The sequence below is a fragment of the Heptranchias perlo genome, chromosome 4 (assembly GCF_035084215.1).
Source record: "Heptranchias perlo isolate sHepPer1 chromosome 4, sHepPer1.hap1, whole genome shotgun sequence".
NCBI classification, from domain to species: domain Eukaryota; kingdom Metazoa; phylum Chordata; class Chondrichthyes; order Hexanchiformes; family Hexanchidae; genus Heptranchias; species Heptranchias perlo.
In genome coordinates, this window is record NC_090328.1 from 118,354,232 (window position 1) to 118,379,658 (window position 25,427).

General features: G+C 43.7%; 1 protein-coding gene across 1 annotated transcript in view; it reads right to left on the bottom strand.

The window, feature by feature from the left end:
* Window positions 1-21,053, bottom strand: part of tbc1d2 (TBC1 domain family, member 2) — a 69,527-nt gene extending 48,474 nt beyond the window's left edge. The window contains exons 1-2 of the mRNA XM_067983544.1: window positions 20,573-21,053; window positions 1,832-1,979 (exon numbers count right to left, since the gene is read on the bottom strand). Of these exons, the coding sequence (XP_067839645.1) occupies window positions 1,832-1,979; window positions 20,573-21,022 (598 nt within the window). The 5' untranslated portion in view covers window positions 21,023-21,053. The remainder of the gene's footprint in view (window positions 1-1,831; window positions 1,980-20,572) is intronic.
* Between the last annotated feature and the right edge of the window lie 4,374 nt (window positions 21,054-25,427).

Below are 25,427 nucleotides of genomic sequence, written 5' to 3' on the forward strand. Positions count from 1 at the left end.
CTAGGGGTCACAGTCACAGAATAAGGGGTAGGCCATTTAGGACCAAGATGAGGAAAAATTTCTTTACTAAGAGGGTTGTGAATCTTTGGAATTCTCTACCCCAGAGGGCTGTGGATGCTCAGTCATTGAGTATATTCAAGACTGAGATAGATAGATTTTTGGATTAAGGGAATCAAGGGATATGGGGATAGGGTGGGAGTTGAGGTAGAAGATCAGCCATGATCTTATTGAATGGCGGAGCAGGCTCGAGGGGCCGTATGGCCTGCTCCAGCTTCTATTTCTTTTGTTCGTCTTTTCTTTGAACAAGTTTGTTTGTTATAGAAATATTGGAAATGGGGAAAAAAAAGGCTGTTTGATTATAAAGGGCCATTGGAGGTGGGAGGGTCATGTGATGAAACATCCAACCAGAGTTGGCAACCCTCAGCTGAAGCGGCCAGCTGAGCAACATGCAATGTACAAGAATATCACCTCACCCTCATACAAACATTACACTGCAAAGTCTGCCAAAGTCTTGAAAAGCATCCAATATTTGTTACTTACCAAGTATCTGTACCATCAGCACCTTGCTGTGTTTTTCTACTAATGTGTAATTATCGTACTTGTAAATAAATTTCAGTTTGGCTCAGTGGGTAGCACTCTCGCCTCCGAGTCAGACAGCTATAGATTCAAGCCCCACACCCTAGAAGTCAGCACATACTGTAGACCGACACTTGAGTGTCTGGTTGCCTGAGGCCCACTGTGTCTGTTCAGGTCGATGTTAAAGATCACGGGGCATGGTTGGAAGAGCAAGGGAGTTTCCCCAGCTGAAATTCTTCCCTCAACCAACACCACCAAAACAGATTAACTAGTCATTTGTTGGAACCTGCTGTGTTCAAATTTTGGCTGCTACATTCGTGATTACACTTCAGAAGTGATTTGTTGGCTGCGAAGTAATTTGTGTCAGCCCTGGCTCAGTGCGTAACACTCTCACTTCTGAGTCAGAAGGGTGGTGGGTTCAAGTCCCACTCCAGAGACTGGAGCACAAAATCCAGGCTGAGACTCCCAATGCCAGTACTGAGGGAGTGTTGCACTGCCAGAGGTGCCGTCCAACAGATGAGACATTAAATCGAGGCCCCGTCTGCTCTCTTAGGTGCATGTAAAAGATCCCATGACACTGTTTCGAAGGAGAGCTGGAGAGTTCTCCCTGGTGTCCTGAGCCAATATTTATCCCTCAACCAATGTCTAAAAACAGATTATCTGATGCTGCTTGTAGGAACTTGCTGTGTGCAAATTGGCTGCCGCATTTCCTTACATTACAACAGTGACTACACTTCAAAAAATACTTCATTGGCTGTAAAGTGCTTTGGGGTGTCCTGAAGTCGTGAAAGACGCTCTAGAAATGCAAGTCAGTCAGTCTTTTTAATTTGGGACGTCCTGAAGACAAATGTAAGTTCTTTTCTTCTCAATTTAGGCTCAAACTAACAGTATGATATTTACCGCCTTTGAGCGCGGATTGCAAGGTTTGCTGGGCATCCGACATTCTTTTTGGTGCGTTGTACTGCGATTAAAGGGTATTTGTTAATCCTGGAAGCACTATCCCAGTCACAGAACACAGAAGAGCACAAGTTTCAGTTCACAGAGCACAAGTTTCAGTTCACAGGAGACTCGGTAAATCTGCTTATGGAAACTGCCTTTAGTTTAAAAGCGCTGGGAGTAAGGCTGAGCAATCCTCGGTGCTTCTACACGTGCCATTATTTGATATAGAGGAGCCTCGCTTTAACTTCTATTTTTTTTATTAAAAAGTGTTCACGTTAAGCTTCAGAACATCCAAGTGCAAAGGGGCTGGACCTACCTTCTGACTTACACGCTGGTGGTGACTCAGGTTGCTGCGTGGAGATGGTGAGGCCGTCCAGAAGGAGATGGTTCTGCTCATCACCATGTTCCCAGCGTTTTTGTTGCAACTGCTGTAACCAGTACATCATGACTTCTCTATTTTTTGCCTGAAAACACATTAATTTTTGTTTTAAAACAAAAGACATTTTCATTACCCTGTCCAGTCTTCAGATTCCTTTCACCCCAGTAGACACTGGCCGTACAGGCATTCCAATAGAATTAGTTTCTTTTTTTAAAAAAGCAGTACAACAGCAATAACGTGCATTTATACTGCACCTTTCAGTAAAACATCAGAAGGCGCTTCATAGGAGTGTTATCAGACAAAATATGACAGCCACATAAGGAGATATTGGCACAGGTATCCAAAAGCTTGGTCAAAGAGTTGGTTTTAAGGAGCGTCTTAAAAAGGAGAGACAGACGGAGAGGTTTAGGGAGAGAATTCCAGAGTTTAGAACCTTGACAGCTGAAGGCAGGGCTGCCAATGATACAGCGAAGGATTGGAGGAGCGCAGAGATCTCAAAGGGTTGTAGGACTGGAAGAAGTTAGAGTTAAGGAGGGGCGAGGCCATGAAGGGATTTGAACACAAGGATGAGAATTTTAAACATCAAGGCGTTGGTGAACGGAGAGTCAATATAGGTCAGCGAGCACAGGGGTGATGGGTAAACAGGACTTCGTGCGAGTTAGGATATGGGCAACAGAGCTTTTTCTTTAGTTCTCCTTAGCGTTTTCAATTACTTACACACACTCTTGACTCTACATCCCATAGTATCACAACAACGAAGGCTAGTTTCAGAAGCTTAGTAAGAATGGACAAGACAACAGGGAGGGAGGGGGGGAATTCCTTCCATACCTCTGCACCAGGTGAGACTGCTTGTTAAGTCAGTGGGGTAAACAGCAATTTGATTTACGTCACATATTATGACCATAATGTAAAGACTTGCTGTTTTATTTTTGTAGCCGAGATGCTGCTATGTAGTCTCCAAAATGATTAATTACATTACGTAGAATTTATTGCACAGAAACAGGCCATTCGGCCCAACTGCTCCATGCTGGTGTTTATGCTCCAAACGAGCCTCTTCGCACCTTACTTCATCTAAGCCTATCAACATCTCCTGCTATTCCTTTCTTCCTCATCTACTTATCTAGCTTCCCCTTAAAGGCATCTATGCTATTCACCTCAACTACTCCTTGTGGTAGCGAGTTCCACATTCTCACTGCTCTGAATACAGTTGTTTCTTTTGAATTCCTTATTGGATTTATTAATGACTATTTTATAATTATGGCCCTTATTTCTGGTCTCCCCCACAAGTGGAAACATCTTCTCTACATCTAACCTATCAAACCCTTTCATCATTTTTAGGACCTCTATTAGGTCACCTCTCAGTCTTCTCTTTTCTAGAGAAAAAGCCCCCATTTTTTTTTAAAAAACCATTCTTCCAATTTTCAAATGGTTAATTAAAACCAGCATTCAAGGAGCTTTGACAGTTCCATCTCTGTGCATCTTCCCCCTACTCAACATCCAGCTAGGATGAAGGACTCAACATGTTAAGAATCATAGGGGAGAACGGTCGCCCATTATCGCACAACTCAGCAACAGCACAGCTGTCCTGTCACCAGAGTCATTTTTTAAAAAAAGACGCGAGCCATACGCAGCAAATAAAAGACAGGCAAATCTGCAACATTCTAAACAAACACAGAAAATAGTGGAAACCTTACCAAGTCCATCACTATCTCTGCCCCACCACAGCTCATCTGCTGCTGAAACCTACATCTGTGCATCGTTACCTCCAGACTCGACGATTGCAATGCTCTCCTGACCGTCCTCCCACCTTGCACCCTCCGTAAACTTGAGCTGATCCAAAACTGCTGCTCATTTCCTAACTCGCACCGAGTCGCGTTCACCCATCACCTGTGCTCGCTGACCGACACTGGCTCCCGGTCCAGCAACGCCTCGATTTTAAAATTCACATCCTGGTTTTCAAATCTCTCCATGGCCTCAACCCCCTCCCTTTCTCTGTAACCTCCTCCGGCCCTACAACCCACCCCGCCGAGATCTCTGAGCTCCTCCAAATCTTGCCTCTTGCGCATCCTCAATTATCATCACTCCACCATTGGCGGCCGTGCCTTCGGCTTCCTAGGCCTTAAGCTCTGAAATTCTCTCCCTAAACCTCTCTTTCCTCCTTTAAGAGGAGAGATGGTGCAGGAGGGAGGGCTTTAGATTCCTGGGGCATTGGGACTGGTTCTGGGGGAGGTGGGACTTCTACAAGCCGGACAGGTTGCACGTCTACAGGGCTGGGACCAATATCCTCGCGGGGAGGTTTGCGAGTGCCGTGGTGGGGGGGGGTTTAAAACTAGCTTGGCAGGGGAATGGGAACCTGAACGCAGATTCAGAAGCAGAGCTGGAAATGGAAGGCAGAAAATTAGTAAATGGGTTTGGAATGCAGAGGAAACAAGGCTAAGAAACAAGACAACAAAAGAGTTTGGCAGTGCTTAATGGTATATGCCTCAATGCAAGGAGTATAGTGAATAAGGCAGATGAGCTAAGGACACAGATAGACAGGTGAAAGTACAATATCTTCGATATTACAGAAACATGGCTTAAACAGGGGCAGGAATGGCAGCTCAACATTCCTGGTTACAGGGTTTTCAGACAAGAGAGATGGGGATAAAAAGAGGGGGGGGTGGCAATATTGGTTAAAGAAACAATTACAGCTGTGAGGAAGGATGATATGTTAGAAGGAGCATCAAATGAGGCCATATGGGTTGAGCTAAAGAACAAAAAAGGGGCAGTCACACTACTGGGAGTGTACTATAGACCCCCAAACAATCAGAGGGAGATAGAAGAGTAAATATGTAGGCAAATTTCCAAGAAGTGCAAAACAATAGGGCAGTAATAGTAGAGGATTTCAACTACCAGAATATTAACTGGGATACAATCAGTGCAAAAGGTATAGAGGGCGCAGAATTCTTCAATTGCATTCAGGAGAACTTTTTTAGCCAGTATGTAGCAAACCCAACAAGAGGCGAGGCAGTTCTGGATTCAGTTTTAGGGAATGAAGCTGGGCAGGTGGAAGGAATATCAGTGGGAGAGCATTCTGGTGGTAGTGATCATAATTCAGTTAGATTTAGCATAGTTATGGAAAAGGACAAAAACAGAACAGCAGTTAAAGTTCTAAATTGGGGAAAGGCCAATTTTACTAAGCTGAGAAGTGATTTAGCAAAAGTGGACTTGAAACAGCTACTTGAAAGTAAATCAATGTCAGAGCAGTGGGAGGCATTCAAGGAGGAGATTCAAGGGGTGCAGAGTAAACATGTTCTCACAAAGAAAAAAGGGTGGGGCTGCCAAATCTAGAGCTCCCTGGATGACAAGGAGAATACAGAGTAAGATAAGGCAGAAAAGGAAAGCTTATGTCAGACACCAAGAGCTCAATACTACAGAAAGCTGAGAGCAGTGTAGAAAATGCAGTGGTGAAATTAAAAAGGAAATTAGGAAAGCAAAGAGAGGGCATGAAAAAATACTGGCAAGTAAAATTAAGGAAAACAAAAAAGTTTTATAAATACATAAAGAGCATGAGGATAAATAAGGAAAGGTTAGGGCCTATTAGAGACCAAAAAGGTAACCTATGTGTGGAGGTGTAAGATGTGGGTATGGTTCTTAATGAATACTTTGAGTCTGTCTTCACAAAAGAAGGGGACAATGCAGAGATTGTAGTTAAGGAGGAGGAGTGTGAAATATTGGATGGGATAAACATAGTGAGAGGGGAATTATTAAGGGGTTTAGTATCTTTGAAAGTAGATAAATCTCCAGGCCCAGATGTAATGTCTCCCAGGCTGTTAAGTGAAGCAAGGGAGGAAATAGCAACGGTTCTGACCATCATTTTCCAATCTTCCCTGGCTACAGGCGTGGTGCCGGAGGATTGGAGGACTGCTAACGTTGTACCGTTGTTTCCAAAGGGAAAAAAAGAGATAGACCGAGTAATTAGAGGCCAGTCAGTCTAACCTCGGTGGTGGGCAAATTATTGGAATCCATTCTGAGGGACAGGATAAACCGTCAATTAGAAAGGCACAAGTTAATCAAGGACAGTCAGCATGGATTTGTTAAGGGGAGGTTGTGTCTGACTAACTTGATTGAATTTTTTGAGGCGGTAACAAGGAGGGTCGATGAGGGTAACACGTTTGATGTAGTGTACGTCGATTTTAGCAAGGTTTCTGACAAGGTTCCACATGGCAGACTGGTCAGAAAAGTAAAAGCCCATTGGATCCAAGGGAAAGTGGCTCAATGGCAGGAAGCAACGGACAATGTTGACAGGTGATTTTGTGACTGGAAGGCTGTTTCCAGTAAGGTCTCGCAAGGCTCAGTACCATGTCTCTTGTTTTTTGTGGTATATATTAATGATTTGGACTTGAATGTCGGGGGTTTGATCAAGAAGTTTGCAGAGGATACATAAATTGGCCGTGTGGTTGATAGTGTGGAGGAAAGCTGTAGATTGCAGGAAGATATCAATGGACTGGTCAGGTGGGCAGAAAAGTGGGAAATGGAATTCAATCCAGAGAAGTGTGAGGTAATGCATTTGGGGAGGGCAAACAAGGCAAGAGAGTATACAATAAATGGGAGGATACGAAGAAGTGTAGAGGAACAAAGGACCTTGGAGTGCATGTCCACAGATCCCTGAAGGTAGCAGGACAGGTAGATAAGGTGGTTAAAAAGGCAAACAGGATACTTTCCTTTATTAGCCAAAGCATAGAATATAAGAGCTGGGAGGTTATGCTAGAACTGTATAAAACATCGGTTACGTCATCCGATGTCAAATTTTAAGCAATATAAGAAATAGGAGCAGGAGTAGGCCATACAGCCCCTTGAGCCTGTTCTGTCATTCAATCAGATCATGGCTGATCTTCAACCTCAACTCAACTTTTCCGCCTGATCCCCATATCACTTGATTCCCCTAGAGTCCAAAAATCTATCTATCTCAGCCTTGAATATATTCAATGACTCAGCCCTCTGGAGTAGAGCATTCCAAAGATTCACAACCCTCTGCATGAAGAAATTCCTCCTCATCTCAGTCTTGAATGGCTGACCCCTTATCCTGCGACCATGCCCCCTAGTTCTAGACAATCCAAGCAGGGGAAACAATCTTTCAGCATTTACCCTGTCAAGCCCCCTCAGAATCTTATATGTTTCAATGAGATCACCTCTCATTCTTCTAAACTCCAGACAGTATAGGCTCATTCTACTCAACCTCTCATCATAGGACAACCCTGTCATCCCAGGAATTGATCTAGTGAACCTTTGTTGCACCACCTCCAAGGCAAGTATATCCTTCCTTAGATAATGAGTCCAAAACTGTAAGCAGTACTCCAGGTGAGGTCTCACTAAAGCCTTGTACAATTGCAGTAAGACTTCCTTACTCTTGTACTCCAACCCCCTTGCAATAAAGGCCAACATGCCATTTGCTTTCCTTATTGGCTGCTGTACCTGCATACTAACTTTTTGTGTTTCTTGTATGAGGAGACCCAAGTCTCTCTGAACACCAACATTTAATAGTTTCTCACCATTCATACAATATTCTGTTTTCCTATTCTTCCGACCAAAGTGAATAACCTCACATTTCCCCACCTTCTTGCCCACTCACTTAACCTGTCTATATCCCTTTGCAGACTCTTCGTGTCCTCCTCACGGTTTACTTTCCCATTGTGTGGAGATGCCGGTGATGGACTGGGGTTGACAATTGTAAACAATTTTACAACACCAAGTTATAGTCCAGCAATTTTATTTTAAATTCACAAGCTTTCGGAGGCTACCTCCTTCGTCAGGTGAACGATGTGAAAATGAAATCCTCGAGATGAAATCGCATTTATAATTCACAGAACAATGCTTGGTGAGTACAGACAGTTTTTTCAACTGCCCGTTGCCAAGGCAATCAGTGTGCAGACAGACAGGTGTTACCTGCCAGGTCTCACAGAATATACAAATCACCAAAAAAAAAACAACAAACAAAAAAAAAAGAGATAGAGAGGTAGAAACATAGAAAAGACAGCAACTGACCCGTTATATTAAAAACAGATAACATTTGTTCGCTGGTGGGGTAACGTGTAGCGTGACATGAACCCAAGATCCCGGTTGAGGCCGTCCTCATGGGTGCGGAACTTGGCTATCAATTTCTGCTCGACGATTTTGCGTTGTGTCTCGAAGGCCGCGTTGGAATACGCTTACCCGAAGGTCGGTGGATGAATGTCCATGACTGCTGAAGTGTTCCCCGACTGGGAGGGAACCCTCCTGTTTGGCGATTGTTGCGCGGTGTCCGTTCATCCGTTGTCGCAGCGTCTGCATGGTCTCGCCAATGTACCATGCTCTGGGGCATCCTTTCCTGCAACGTATGAGGTAGACAATGTTGGCCGAGTCACAGGAGTATGAACCATGCACCTGGTGGGTGGTGTCCTCTCGTGTGATGGTGGTATCTGTGTCGATGATCTGGCATGTCTTGCAGAGGTTACCGTGGCAGGGTTGTGTGGTGTCGTGGACGCTGTTCTCTTGAAAGCTAGGTAATTTGCTGCGAACGATGGTCTGTTTGAGGTTGGGTGGCTGTTTAAAGGCGAGTAGTGGAGGTGTGGGGATGGCCATAGCGAGAGGACACCACCCACCAGGTGCATGGTTCATACTCCTGTGACTCGGCCAACGTTGTCTACCTCATACGTTGCAGGAAAGGATGCCCCAGAGCATGGCACATTGGCGAGACCATGCAGACGCTGCGACAACGGATGAACGGACACCGCGCAACAATCGCCAAACAGGAGGGTTCCCTCCCAGTCGGGGAACACTTCAGCAGTCATGGACATTCATCCACCGACCTTCGGGTAAGCGTACTCCAAGGCGGCCTTCGAGACACACGACAACGCAAAATCGCCGAGCAGAAATTGATAGCCAAGTTCCGCACCCATGAGGACGGCCTCAACCGGGATCTTGGGTTCATGTCACGCTACACGTTACCCCACCAGCGAACAAATGTTATCTGTTTTTAATATAACGGGTCAGTTGCTGTCTTTTCTATGTTTCTACCTCTCTATCTCTGTTTTTTTTTGTTTGTTGTTTTTTTTTGGTGATTTGTATATTCTGTGAGACCTGGCAGGTAACACCTGTCTGTCTGCACACTGATTGCCTTGGCAACGGGCAGTTGAAAAAACTGTCTGTACTCACCAAGCATTGTTCTGTGAATTATAAATGCGATTTCATCTCGAGGATTTCATTTTCACATCGTTCACCTGACGAAGGAGGTAGCCTCCGAAAGCTTGTGAATTTAAAATAAAATTGCTGGACTATAACTTGGTGTTGTAAAATTGTTTACTACTTTCCCATTGTCAGCAAACTTGGGTACATTACACTCGGTCCCTTCATCTAAGTCATTAATATAGATTGTAAATAGCTGAGGCCCAAGCACCGATCCTTGTGGCACCCCACTAGTTACAGACTGCCAAGCTGAGTATGACCCATTTATCCTTACTCTGTTTTCTGTCCTTTAGCCAATCCTCTATCCATGCTAAGATATTACCCCCATTCTAATATCTCCTTCCGTGGTTCAGTGTCAAATTTTGTTTGATAACCCTCCTGTGAAGCGCCTTGGGATGTTTTACTACATTAATGGCACTATATAAACGGAAGTTGTTGTTGCTGTGAAGGGACGTGACAAGTTACTTTTTCAGGTACAACCCATTGAAGCATTTCTGCATTTTCTATTTTTTGTTTCAGATTTCCAGCATCTGTGGTATTTTGCGTTTTTTTTTGCTTCTACCACATTTGGAGTCGGGGCTTAATGTGAGAAAGTAATATTTAAAAGGACAGGAAACATCTGTTGCATTTCAGTCAATCGAAATTGTGAAACATTTCCCCATTTGATAAGGTTATTTTTGGAACCGTGCACTTTTTTTTCCCTAAATGGGACTTAAATAGTGTAGCATGTATCAATTGTTGGAAAAAAAAGAGCTATTTGCCCATTGAAACATATGGGGCGGGGAGGGGGTGTGGAGGTAATTTTAACATAACTCAACGGAGTAAAATCAGGCCCGGGGGGGGGGGTAAAATCAGCATCGCACCCGTCCCATCACTTTCCCGACGGGCAGGTTAGGTTAAAATTGCCGCCATAAATTTTGGATACTTTTATTAGAAATAATAATTAGACATTGAAGAACCTACACAATTGATTGATTAATGTCATAGCATGGACAACATCTGTCATTCAGATACAACTGTGGTGCTGTCAATGCCTGCCTGCTGGCTGATAGATACCATAAGCAGAATTCTCCATTTGTGTCGGGCTAGGAACATACACGGAAACAACTTTCACTTATGTAGCACCCTTAACATAGTAAAATGTCCCAAGACACTTCGCAGGAGGGTTATCAGACAAGATTGGACACCAAGCCACACAAGGAGATATTAGACAGGTGACCAAAAGCTTGGTGAATGAGGTAGATTTTAAAGGAGCGACTTAAAAGGAGGAGTGAGGTACAGAGAGGTAGCACGTCAGTCATGAAATTTAAGGTCAATGCATCCATTCTGTGCCCACTTCTTCTACAGCTCAGCCTGGAGAATAAAGACAACCAGAGGATATTCGATCTTTCCTGCTCTCCGTTAGCGTATAAGCCGAAGGCATTTGCAAAGTTCTCTTGCTGATTTCTTTTTCAGCTCTCGTGGCTGATGGGACAGATCACTTGCAGATTAAAAGCTATAGCAAACAAACCAAAATTGGCACAAAACTTAAAGGAGAAGGTACAAAAAATATTTACAAGGATGATACCAGAATTGAGAGGTTATACCTATCAGGAAAGATTGAACAAGCTGGGGCTCTTTTCTCTAGAAAAGACAGAGGGGTGACCTGATAGAGGTCTTTAAGATTGTGAAAGGGTTTGATAGGGTAGATATAGAGAAAATGTTTCCACTTGAGAGGGAGACCAAAACTAGGGATCATAAATATAAGATATCACTAATAAATCCAATAGGGAATTCAGGAGGATATGCTAATAGGGTAAGATGAAGAGGGGTGGAAGGAGGCTCATGTGGAGCATAAACACCGGCATAGACCAGTCGGGCTGAGTGGCCTGTTTCTGTGCTGTAGTTTCAATGTAACTCGATGGCATGGTGGAGTGACTAAAATTGGGAATGCGCAAGAGGACAGAATTGGAGGACTGTAGGGCTGGAGGAGGTTACAGAGCAAGGGAGTCTACACAACGAAGTCTCACATTGATACAACCCAGAATGGAGGGAGAGGGAAAAAAAATCAAAATCAGCACAGGAATCCTGCTCTGCACATTTTGTCTTGCAGAGATGTTAAATCAAGGCTCCATTTGCCAGCAAAAGTGGAAGCAAACCATCCCAAGACACTACGAGTTAGAGCATGAAGCTCTCCCAGTGCCTTGGCTAACATTGCTCTATAACACTGAAAACAGGTTATCTGGTTCATCTCATTCCTGTGATGTGGGACCCTGCTGTGTCCAAACTGGCCTCAGTAACAACAATGACTGCACTTCAAAATTGGTTGGGAAGCAGTTCGGGACATCCTGAGAATGTGATAAAGTGCTATATCAATGGAAATTCATTCTACGCCAGGGATTACTGCCTTTTCCAAGTAATCAATGTAAAAACATTCCACAACTGCAGGGCAAACAGAGGGTAAGCGACATTCCCCTTTATCCAAAAAGCTTGGATACGCTCGCCATAGAAAATCTATCAAAAAAGGCACGAGTTAGACTACTATAAGACATGCCTTCACCATAATATTTGAAATTTGAAGTCAATCAGATGGTATCAGGAAATGTTTCATTCGTCTAACAGAAGACGAGTGGCTGGCTTTGGAACAAATTGTCCGAAATGTTCCAATTGAAAGCAAGAAAGGGATCCGCACAATATTTAAGTAGGCGCTGTATATGATTGACTTTAAATATTATGGGGAAGGCATACTCCAGATTGGGCTCTGACTAAGGCTCTGTACAACTGAAAGTATAACTGTCTCCTTTGTATCCCATCCCTCGAGATAAAAAGGTTAACATTCCATTAACTTTTTGTATCGGTGCACTAGCTTCGAGTGATGTGTATACCTGGATACCCAAATCCCTTTACTCTTCTACAGCTCATGGTCTCTCACAGTTAAGAAAATATTCCAGTTTTTTTTTTCTCAGATCCGAAGTGGATGACCTCACGCTTCCCCACATTGAACTCCATCTAACATATCTGTTATGTTCCTTTGTAACTTCCTGCTCCCATCTACGCAATTTACTGTGCCTCCTAACTTAGTGTCATCTGAAAACTTGGATGTACATCTCTCTATTCCTTCATCCAAATCATATGGTAATAAAACAGATGCCCCAGTGCAGATCCCCGATGAACGCCACTGGTCACATCCAGTCAGAGAACATTCCCTTTATCCCTAGTCTCTCTAGCCAGCCTCTCAACCAATTACCAACTCATATCACAAGGTTACCTCCAATTCCGTGTGCTTTCATTTTTGATAATTTATTATGTGGAAGCTTATCAAACAACTTCTGGAAGTCCATATAGACAACATCCATGGAGACTTCTGTATCCACCATGCTAGTGACCTCATCAAAAAAAAATCAACCAGATTAGTCAGACATGACCTACCAAATCCGTGCTGACTCTCTGATCACCTCATATTTGTCCAAGTGCTCAGTCGTTCCCTCCCTCATTACTGTAACACCAAAACTCCCTCTTTATCACCACCTTATCATCTACCAATTGGACAATAATGTAGGTCACATGCCAAATTACACTAACTGCAATTAGCTCATAGACTTGTCGGGATGTGACTAATATTAGACAGCACCACCTCCATTCAAGCTGATGTGATGTATGGTTATTTTACACTTAGGCAGACAAGTCATTTAACCAGATTTGCAAGAGGGGCAACTAAAGCATTTAGGATTTTAAAAAAAAATAACATAGAAGTTACAACATGGAAACAGGCCCTTCGGCCCAACATGTCCATGTCGCCCAGTTTATACCACTAAGCTAGTCCCAATTGCCTGCACTTGGCCCATATCCCTCGATACCCATCTTCCCCATGTAACGGTCCAAATGCTTTTTAAAAGACAAAATTGTACCCGCCTCTACTACTGCCTCTGGCAGCTCGTTCCAGACACTCACCACCCTTTGAGTGAAAAAATTGCCCCTCTGGATCCTTTTGTATCTCTCCCCTCTCACCTTAAATCTGTGCCCCCTCGTTATAGACTCCCCTACCTTTGGGAAAAGATTTTGACTATCGACCTTATCTATGCCCCTCATTATTTTATAGACTTCTATAAGATCACCCCTTAACCTCCTACTCTCCAGGGAATAAAGTCCCAGTCTGTCTAACCTCTCCCTGTAAGTCAAACCATCAAGTCCCGGTAGCATCCTAGTAAATCTTTTCTGCACTCTTTCTAGTTTAATAATATCCTTTCTATAATAGGGTGACCAGAACTGTACACAGTACTCCAAGTGTGGCCTCACCAATGCCCTGTACAACTTCAACAAGACATCCCAACTCCTGCATTCAATGTTCTGACCAATAAAACCAAGCATGCTGAATGCCTTCTTCACCACCCTATCCACCTGTGACTCCACTTTCAAGGAGCTATGAATCTGTACTCCTAGATCTCTTTGTTCTATAACTCTCCCCAACGCCCTACCATTAACGGAGTAGGTCCTGGCCCGATTCGATCTACCAAAATGCATCACCTCACATTTATCTAAATTAAACTCCATCTGCCATTCATCGGCCCACTGGCCCAATTTATCAAGATCCCGTTGCAATCCTAGATAACCTTCTTCACTGTCCACAATGCCACCAATCTTGGTGTCATCTGCAAACTTACTAACCATGCCTCCTAAATTCTCATCCAAATCATTAATATAAATAACAAATAACAGCGGACCCAGCACCGATCCCTGAGGCACACCGCTGGACACAGGCATCCAGTTTGAAAAACAACCCTCGACAACCACCCTCTGTCTTCTGTCGTCAAGCCAATTTTGTATCCAATTGGCTACCTCACCTTGGATCCCATGAGATTTAACCTTATGTAACAACCTACCATGCGGTACCTTGTCAAATGCTTTGCTGAAGTCCATGTAGACCACGTCTACTGCACAGCCCTCATCTATCTTCTTGGTTACCCCTTCAAAAAACTCAATCAAATTCGTGAGACATGATTTTCCTCTCACAAAACCATGCTGACTATTCCTAATTAGTCCCTGCCTCTCCAAATGCCTGTAGATTCTGTCCCTCAGAATACCCTCTAACAACTTACCCACTACAGATGTCAAGAAATGACCACTAGCAACTTTGCACAAAGCACTTGAGGGAGCCATGGCGAGCGGGAGGCCAGTCCTCTGAATACTGGGCAGGGTACTCGCATTGGGTGGGAGTCAGAGTGGAGCGGTGAACACCACCCCCCTCTCCCCACCGATCGCATCTAACTGGTCCCCCCGGGTCAGGCTAACGGCCCATCCATTGTTACGGAAACAACCCAGAGGATCTGCTGGATGTAAAAGGAGTGGAAGAAATAGGTTGCCTCACGAGTCGCTGGACATGAAAGAGTCGACAAAACTCTTAAGGTTAGTGGAAAACTGCCAACACCAAGTTCAATTAAAAGGATGTTATCACCTCTGAACAGGGTGACAGTTGTTAACAAACCTCACATTCTGCACTCAATTTCACTTTGGTGACTTCTAAACAAAAAAAAAACTGACTTCATGCATCTTAGCTTTCAGCACTAGGCCTGTCCCTTCCAGTCTTCTATTTAAAACCTGACCAACTCATGACTTTTCCCCCCCTTTTCTCTCCCTGCATTCACAGGAAGTTGAAAGGCGGTATCCCGACTTCTGCTCTGTTCAGCTCCCTTCCCAGCCCAAGGGCGGATTCTCGGCAGACACCACATGCCAGGCTCAAATGGATAAACCTTTCATTAAAAGGTTCACTAGAATCTCTAAACTAACTTGTTGTCTAAAGGACTCGGGTTCAGACGCTACATCTGAACACTAATCTACATTACCCAGCTCTTAGAGTCTGCAGCCTGCAGCTTTTCAAACCTCTGCAAATTCACTTTGTTATAAAACATAATTCATTTCCAAAACCTTCCTGCAAGATCAAAAATCCCAAAACTTGACAACCCCCCCCCCCCCCCCCACCGTTCTGCCCACCTTCCAGTTCTGATGAAAGGTCATTGACCTGAAACATTAACTCTGTTTCTCTCCACAGATGCTGCCCGATTTGCTGAGTGTTTCCAGCATTTTGTTTTCATTCTGCCCATCTTGATTTATTCATCGAGGAGACCCTGAAGATGGCAACACCCAAATGTTTCTTAAATGATTCTTTCTGGGAATTTAGATTGAAGTAGTTTTCTTGATGAATCTTTTCCATTCTGTTAACTATCTTACAAGCAATTTTACAGAGCTTTTCTTCGATGCCTCCTACAAGAGGTTGAAAAGTCCAACTTTTCCCGCCTTTCTTCATAGTTCTGACTTTTGACACATAGTGACCAGCCTCATTGCTCTTCTCAGCGCTGCCTCCAGCATTTGGCTGTTCCCCTTATATCTTAGCGACTAGAACTGGACGGAATATTCAAGGGGTGGTCCAGAGAACTACACGGTTTGATCACGACAGCCTCAGACTTGTATTCTACTGTTTTGGTTAGATGGTTCAACATTGTATTGTCCTTGTTTAATGCTGCTCTCCATTGTTTGGAGATGTTGGAAATGACTCCTGGGTCATTTTCAACTTCATCCTTAGCCATTTCAATACTATTTATGGAGTACTTCTGTAAAAACAAATTGGTTGTTTTACAGCTTAGACCTGGGAATGGAGTAGTCAAAAGCATAAGGGGAATAAGGGGTGGAATAGGGCAGAAGTCATAGATGGGGGTGCAGAGAGCTTTGGCAATGGAGAGAAGGAGCAGGAAGAAATGGACCACTCCTTGAATACTGCGTCCAGTTCCAGTCGCTAAGATATAAGGGCAACAGCCAAATGCTGGAGGCAGTACTGAGAAAAGCGATGAGGCTAGTCACTGACAGGAAAGGATGGGGCTAAGGGAGAGGCAAAAGGAAGCACAGGAAACGGTGGGGGTGAGGGGTCTGTTGGCCTCTGCCTGCCAACATGCGAGGATAGTAGGTGAGGGGGGACAGAATAGGGGTGAGCAGGGAGTGGATGGGGGCAGGGGGTTAATAGAAAGGGGACTTGACATTGGATGGAGGGCAATGGTTGAAAAAGAGGAAGTGGTACTGGGAAGGCAAAAAGAGTACAGAAAGCAATGAAAGTGAAAGGGTAGGAGGCAAATGAGCAACCCAGCGCTACAGGTCGCATTTTCCCACTGGAAAGTATGGCCTGCAGTCCTTGGAAGCCTTTCCAAGCCACTCACCACCTTCAATAACTAAAAAAAAATGGTACAGTGAGAGAAGTAGAAGAGAGATCGGGGGGTCAGGTGGCAGGGGTTGGGGAAAGAGAAGTTGCAACATGAAAAGAACAGGCAGGTGAGAAACCATATCCTCCGATTCACCTTGTACAACACTACTTGAAATGCACTAGTATACAAAAGAGAGCGCCTGGCGAGAGTGCGCGCCTATTGATTAAACAATGAAAATTAGTGACAACATTGAAGAAAACAGGCTTGGACTTAGGCTGTCAACGTGAAGAACTGCACATATAGGGATTAACAGCTAAACCACTTGCATGGAATGTGATAAATCAGTTTCTTCCCTATCTGGTTAGTAAATCTCAATAATGTAGGAATTAATAATTAATATTAATAATAGCATTCGTAGAAGACCTTTCATATCAAAATGTCTCAAAGTACTTTAGACAACACATCATAGAAAGATGACAGCACGGAAGGAGGCTATTCGGCCCATCGTGTCCCTTTTGACGTGCAGTGACTGGTTATGTTGGCAACCAAAGCAACCATTCTGCAGCAGCAATATCCCACAATGAGCAATGGAGAGAACCACCAGTCACCTGGTTTTAGGTGTTGTTAGCTGAGGGAGGAATGTTGTCCAGGGCACAGAGAACTCTCATTTTGGAGTCGTGCCATGGGATTTTTAATGTCTGAATGAAGCACAAGAACAAGTAGTTGGGACAACAGTTTAACCTTTCACCTGAAGGACGACACAGCAATAACATTCCAAGAACAAACAGATGAAACCAACAAAATATTTCTAGGAAACTATTAATTTTCTTATTTTTTTAAAAAAAGCAGCATTGATGGGTACACCTGTTCTTATTTCAGTTACACTATATCAAGCAATCCTGCATTAGGATACATTTATTTACGCAGCAAGTTGTTATGATCTGGAATACATTGTCTGAAAGGGCGGTGGAAGCAGATTCAGTAATAACTTTCAAAAGGGAATTGGATAAATACTTGGGGGGAATTTGCAGGGCTATGGGGAAAGAGCAGGAGGAGTGGGACTAATCGGATGGCTCCTTTAGAGAACCGGCACAGGCACGATGGGCTGAATGGCCTCCTTCTGTGCTGTACAATTCTATGAGCATGGGTAAGCAGCTGCCATTACACTAATACATCACATTAATTAAGGGGAAAACATAACATACAAGGAGCATGCAGTTATACTTGGCCCTTGATAATTCAACATCATTGGTTTTGCACTGAAGAAAGTTGAGTTGTCCAATTTTTCGAATTACCAATGTAGATCGCAGGAAAGTAGGAATTTAGAGCTAAACAAAATTTTTAAATCATCAGACAATTTGAATTAAGCAATTTTGAATTCAGAGGACTAAACTGGACCACTAGTGTTGCTGCAACCCCAGGTCAACAGCTGTGTTCTGTATGTCTGGAACTACAGCAGTATTGAACAATGCACTTGTTTAGAACTGCAGGGGACATTGATACAAGATTAAATGTGAGAGATTTAAGACAGAACAGGAGAAACTGTTTTACACAGGGGGCTGTGAGGCTGTGGAATGCATGACCAGAGTTAGTGATTGAAGCAGAGACCATGTCAACATTCAAGGATAGGTTAAGGAGGTGCTTTATGGAAAGGAGACAGAGCAAGCACATTGTATTAGCGTCATGGAGGACAAGCATCCAACACTGACAGGTTGGGCCGAATCGCCTGTTCCCATCTTGTCACTTCTATGTAAATGTCAAACACATGACTCACAGTATTGTTTATGCATTGAACAACTTGCATTTATACAGCGCCTTTAACATAGTAAAACGTCCCAAGGTGCTTCACCAAGGCTTCTCGCCAAGGCTTCTGAAAATTAGTGACAACATTGAAGAATACTCTCCACTTGCCTGGATGAGTGCAGCTCCAACAACACTCAAGAAGCTCGACACCATCCAAGATAAAGCAGCCCGCTTGATTGGCATCCCATCCACCACTCTAAACATTCACTCCCTTCACCACCGGCGCACTGTGGCTGCAGTGTGCACCATCCACAGGATGCACTGCAGCAACTCGCCAAGGCTTCTTCGACAGCACCTCCCAAACCCGCGACCTCTACCACCTAGAAGGACAAGGGCAGCAGGCGCATGGGAACAACACCACCTGCACGTTCCCCTCCAAGTCACACACCATCCCGACTTGGAAATATATCGCCGTTCCTTCATTGTCGCTGGGTCAAAATCCTGGAACTCCCTTCCTAACAGCACTGTGGGAGAACCGTCACCACACGGACTGCAGCGGTTCAAGAAGGCGGCTCACAACCACCTTCTCAAGGGCAATTAGGGATGGGCAATAAATGCCGGCCTTGCCAGCGACGCCCACATCCCGTGAACGAATAAAAAAAAGTGTGATTTTCAAACAAAATTTCACACCGAGCTACATAAGGAGATATTAAGACAGGTGGCCGGAGAGGTAGGTTTTAAGGAGTGCCTTAAAAGGAGGAGGAGAGAGAAGTAGAGAGGTGGAGAGTTTTAGGGAGGGAATTCCAGAACTTCGGGCCTAGGCAGCTGAAGGCAAAGCTGCCAATGGTGGAGCGATGAAAATCGGGGATGCGCAAGAGGCCAGAATTGGAGGAGCGCAGGACTGGAGGAAGTTTCAGAGATAGGCAAGGCTGTGGAGGGATTTGAAAACAGGAATGAGAATTTTAAAATCGAGGCGTTCCCGGTCCAGGAGCCAATGTAGGTCAGTGAGCGCAGGGAGCGATGGGTGAATGGGACTTGGTGCAAGTTAGGATACGGGCAGCAGAGTTTTGGATGAGCTCAAGTTTATGGAGGGTGGATGATGGGACAATCTTCAATTAAACAGCATAGTTGTACAGTGGCTCCACATCCGGATTAATTAGCCTAATGATGGATTCACTCACGTCAGTGGAACAGATCTGAACACACACACAGATATCCAAAGTGACCATAGGGAAAATACAACAGCCTTTACAAGGTATTTACCCTCCAATGAAGGGCGCACATATATTCTCCAGGTCCGGGCAGATTCTATGAAATTCTGCTCCAACAGGGAAGGTGGCCTATTTCCAGACCTGACCAATATTTTCTTCAGTCATGCGGAAGCATGTAATAGCAGCCCACCTGATTTTCCGTCCCCTTCCTTCAGCCTTAAAAAGTCTCCAGTCACCACCCCACCACCTGGCTGGTTGGTAGGGCTCAGCTTAGCAACCAGGAGAGAGAGTGGGAAGATGCCACTTCCTCATGAGGGACCTAGCCCCAGGCATTTCCACCTCACTGAAATTATCATTTTGATTCGAGCTTCCAGCAGATTGTCATACAAAACTGAAATGCAAAAGAAATCCGCAAACATCTTGCAGAAAAATAAATGTGGTTTATGCACCACTGCATGAAATTATTATTGCTACTGCAATGCATTGGCTCAGGAAATGATGACTCAATCTTGCAGATAAGTCATCCAGGCTTTACTGTGTGCATTACCCAAATATTTAAAATGTCATTCTATCCAATAATATTTATTCGCCTTTCATATTTCTTTATAAACAATTACACGTACCTTGCAAAGAAAAAAGTAATTGCTTGTTGGGGTAGGTGAAACAAGAAAGAGAAAAATCAGTTGCTTCTAGGCGCGATTTCAAACTGAAACAATAAACGTGCAATTCCCATTCTTGCTTTACAGAAGTTAGCACGTTAAGTATGTCAGAAATTCCCTCAATCTTTTGAAACTAGAAGGCAAAATCTGTAATTAATGGAAATTTTTCAGAACATTGCAAATACATGCACATCATACCACCGAACCTGCTGTATATTTCCCAAGCTATTTGCATATTCATTGCATTTTTTTAAAAAAATAAACCATGACGGTGGAAAGTGAGACAAGGCCAAAATAATTTGCAGTCTCCAATGTTACGCGTTTTAAAAAGCCCATCCCAACCACTGATGCTTCAAATTAATCAATATTATATAGACAGTAAACTGCTAAAGTTGGATAGGGGAAGAGGGCGAGAGAAGAAAGCGAGAGACACACATACAGACAGACAAAGACGGATAGAAAGACTCCATTTCTCCCCTAAAGCACCGAAACCTGACTAATTTGTTACACAATCAAATGTCTAATTATTTATTAAAGCGACCATCCCTATTTGGTAAGAAAGCCGGTGAATGGGTTTACGAATAAAGCATTCCTATATAAGGAAAGCTGGATTTTTGTAACTTTCGAACGTTAATGGCGACATGTCCTTTAGAATTGACACCATTGAAAAAAAAAACCCTGTAATTTAGTACTCACCTTCAGAGTATAATCCTTCTCCGGAGTTTTGATTTCGAAGGTCCCTTCCTCTGCTTCCAGGCAATAATTAAACGCAGCGTTGGATAAATCCATGCTCCCTAACGGGCTGCTGTCTTGCGCTGTGCGGAAATAATACAGATGGCATTTCTTCTGGTCGTACACAAACCAGCGAGTCTTGCAGCCTTTGAGCGGACCTTTGCCTCCCAACTTGTTCAGATAGCCGCACAGTTTTTTGGGCAGCGCCTGCCCTTCAGTCGAAAGTTTCAACTGCGAGTAGTTCGCCAAGTCCTTTGTCTCATTTGGTTTCACTAACTGTGTCTCTTCGTTTACAGCATCACACTCTGTCCGAACAGTTGAATTTTCTGGCGACTTGAAGACTTCAGTTTGACCAGACTTGCCCACTGCTAATTCATCTGCCATCATCCTTTGAATCCTACAATATATAACCATGATACTGAAAGTGCAGATCCATAGCCAAATATCTCAGATGTCAGTAAACAGTAATGGGGTTATTATTTCAAATGCATCGGTCTTTCAAAAATATATATAAATGGGGAACACGTTAAATTGGTTCATCATCCATTTTTAAGCAGGAAACAGATCGTTTTAATTAGGCTTCTGAGAATAACATAAAACCTCAGGACAAAATACCCAGTTCTCGTGACTCAAGTCAGACGAGACCGAATGCCAAGATCGGTCCAAACTAAAAAAAGAGTTTACATCGCTAACCAAATATGAACTTTAAAAAAAAATAAGGTCTTATTTCACTCACCTTCACACAGAGCAACGCAACGAACCGTTCCTCCTGATTCTCATTAGTTTGAAATTTCTCTTATACCTGGAGTAATATTATTTGCATTTTCTTCCGAGCATTCAATCTTCAGATCGTGCCCACACAATCATTCACTCCAAAGCACTTACCAATTTCACAATCTCCACGCCCAAGAAGTGATTAAAAAGAAAACAGATCTTTAGACTACGGCAGCACCGAGCAGATTAATGTTGCCGCCGGGCACACCTACAGACCAGCTGTTCGTCAGAGTTTCCTGGGGAAGGGAGGGAAGAGGCGGGGGTGGTGGTTTAGAGGCGATTTGCCCCCTCCTGACGCTGATGTAACTTTGTGTGGGGGGGGGGGGGGGGGTTTGCGCTGTCACTGCCCCCAATTTTGCGACCCTGGAAGTCCGGAGCGCACGCGCCGGTGACACTGACTTGGATCAGCCCGGGCAACATTCCAAAACCGCATCGGATTTTGCGGAAGAATCCGATTGGTCGGTAATCCGGAAATTAGAATCAAGAATTGGACCAATGTGATCACGGTTACCGCGCAACCGAAGACAACACTCGGGTCCTGTTGGATACAACGGCGTTGCACAATGTCGAGTTGCAAAACTTACAATTCCAGAAATCAATTTCAAACAAGTTAAAACCAAACCCCAACAGCTTTATCTCTTTCTCTCTCTATATATATATATATTAAAATGCTGGGTGCTTTAGGCATCGCGTTCCACGACTCTTGTCTATTTTTCCTGTGAAAACCGCAAATTAATAGCCTTGCTTATTAGCACTGCAATTCCTGAATGTTATCGGTTTTTTTTATATAGTAGAAAAATACAAAGTTATATTAAGGCTGAACCCTGGAGCATAGAATAATGCTTATTTGTGGATTTTTAAAGGAGGAGCATGATTATACCAATTAGTAATGCAGTGTGTGAGAATGAAAATATGTAGCAATATATCAATGGTGAGTAAGATGAAACGGAAAAAAGGAGCCTCTGACAGATGTCAGGTTGATAACACAACTGAGAACCAGGCAGAATGTAAAAAGTTCAGAGGGGAAGTGAAAAAGGAAATAAGAGGGGCAAAGAGAGAGTATGAGAATAGATTGGCGACAAACATAAAAGGGAATCCAAAAGTCTTCTACATGCATGTAAACAGTAAACGGGTAGTAAGAGGAGGGGTGGGGGAGATTATGGACCATAAAGGAGATCTACTCATGGAGGCAGAGGGGATGGCCAAGGTACTAAATGAATACTTTGCATCTGTCTTCAACAAGGAAGAAGATGCTGCCATAGACTCAGTAAAGGAAGATATAGTTGAGATACTGGATGGGCTAAAAATTGACAAAGAAGAGGCACTAGAAAGGCTGGCTGTACTTAAAGTAGATAAGTCACCCGGTCCGGATGGGATGCATCCTAGGTTGCCGAGGGAAGTAAAGATGGAAATTGCGGAGGTACTGGCCATAATCTTCCAAACATCCTTAGATACGGGGGTGGTGCCAGAGGACTGGAGAATTGCAAATGTTACACCTTGTTCAAAAAAGGGTGTAAGGATAAACTCAGCAACTATAGGCCAATCAGTTTGACCTCAGTGGTGGGGAAACTTTTAGAAACGTTAATCTGGGACAGAATAAACAGTCACTTGGACAAGTGTGGATTGATTAGGGAAATCGTGTTTAACTAACCTGATAGAGTTTTTTGATGAGGTGACAGAGAGGGTAGATGAGGGCAATGCAGCTGATGTGGCGTAAATGGACTTTCAAAAGGCATTTGATAAAGTGCCGCATGGTAGGCTTGTCATCAAGATTGCGGCCCATGGAATAAAGGGGGCAATAGCAACATGGACACAGAATTGCTAAGTGACAGGAAATAAAGAGTAGTGGTGAATGGTTGTTTTTTGGACTGGAGGGAGGTGTACAGTGGTGTTCCCCAGGGGTTGGTGCTGGGACCACTGCTTTTCTTGAATGACTTGGACTTGAGTGTACAGGGCTCAATCTCAAAATTTGCAGATGAAGCTGGAAGGGTGGTAAACAGTGAGGAGGATAGTGATAGACTTCAAGAGGACATAGACAAGTTGGTGGCATGGGCGGACACGTGGCGGATGAAATTTAACATAGAAAAATGCAAAGTGATACATTTTGGTAGGAAGAATGAGGAGAGGCAATATAAACTAGAGGGCATAACTCTAAAAGGGGTATATGAATATAGAGATCTGGGGGTATATGTGCACAAATCATTGAAAGTCACAGGGCAGGTTGAGAAAGTGGTTAAAAAAGCATATGGGATCTTGGGCTTTATAAATAGAGGCACAGAGTACAAAAGTATGGAAGTCATGATGAACGTTTATAAAACACTGGTTCGGCTACAACTGGAGTATTGTGTCCAGTTCTGGGCACCGCACTTTAGGAAAGATGTGAACGCCTTAGAGAGGGTGCAGAAGAGATTTACTAGAATGATTCCAGGGATGAGGGGCTTTAGTCATGTGGATAGACTGGAGAAGCTGGGGCTGTTCTTCTTGGAACAGAGACGGTTGCAAGGAGATTTGAAAGAGGTATTCAAAATCATGAAGGGACGAGACAGAGTAGATGGAGAGAAACTGTTCCCATTGGTAGAAGGGTCAAGAACTAGAGGTCATAGATTTAAGGTGATTGGCAAAAGAACCAAAGGTGACATGAGGAAAATTTTTTTCCTTTCGAGTACTTATCCAGTACCCTTTTGAAGGCCATAATTGAATCTGCCTCCAACACCCACCTCAGGCAGTGCATTCCAGTTAGGATCTGGAATGCACTGCCTGAGGGGGGTGTTGGAGGCAGATTCAATTATGGCCTTCAAAAGGGTACTGGATAAGTACTCGAAAGGAAAAAATTTGCAGGACTACGGGGATAGGGCAGGGCAGTAGGACTAGCTGGATTGCTCTTGCATAAAGCCGGTGCGGACTTGATGGGCCGAATGGCCTCCTTCCGTACTGTAACTTTTCTATGATTGTATGATTCCAAGAGCAAATATGTAGGCAAATTTCTGAGCAGTACAAAAACAATAGTGCAGTAATAGTAGGGGATTTCAACTACCCTAATATTAAGTGGGATACAATCAGTTCAAAAAGTATGGAGGGCGCAGAATTCTAAAATTGCATTCAGGAGAACTTTTTTAACCAGTACGTAGCAAGCCCAACAAGAGGGGGGCAGGTCTGGATTCAGTTTTAGGGAATGAAGCTGGGCAGGTGGAAGGAGTATCAGTGGGAGAGCACTTTGGTGGTAGTGATCATAATTCAGTTGATTTAGCATAGTTGTGGAAAAGGACAAAGATAGAACAGGAGTAGAAGTTCTAAATTGGGGAATGGCCAATTTTACTAAGCTGAGAAATGATTTAGCAAAAGTGGACTGGAAACAGCTACTTGAAGGTAAATTAGTGTCAGAGGGGGGCATTCAAGGGAGAGATTCAAGGGAGTCAGAGTAAACATGTTCCCACAAAGAAAAATGGTGGGACTGCCAAATCTAGAGCCCCCTGGATGTCAAGGAGCATATAAGGAAAGATAAGGCAGAAAAGGGAAGCTTATGTCAGACACCGAGAGCTCAATACTACAGAATGCCTAGAGGAGTATAGAAAGTGCAGGGGTGAAATTAAAAAGGAAATTAGGAAAGCAAAGAGAGGGCATGAAAAAATACTGGTAAGTAAAATTAAGGAAACCCAAAAATGTTTTGTAAATACATAAAGAGCAAGAGGATAACTAAGGAAAGGTTAGGGCCTTTTAGAGTCCAAAAAGGTAACCTATGTGTGGAGGTGTAAGATGTGGGTATGGTTCTTAATGAATACTTTGTGTCTGTCTTCACAAAAGAGGGGGACATGAAGGCATTGTAGTTAAGGAGGAGGAGTGTGAAATATCGGATGGGAGAATTTCTTTCACCCAGAGGGTGGTGGGGGTCTGGAACTCACTGCCTGAAAGGGTGGTAGCGGCAGAAACCCTCAACTCATTTAAAAAGTACTTGGATGTGCACTTGAAGTGCCGCTATGGACCAAGTGCTGGAAAGTGGGATTAAGTTGGATAGCTCTTTTTCGGCTGGCACAGGGACACGATGGGC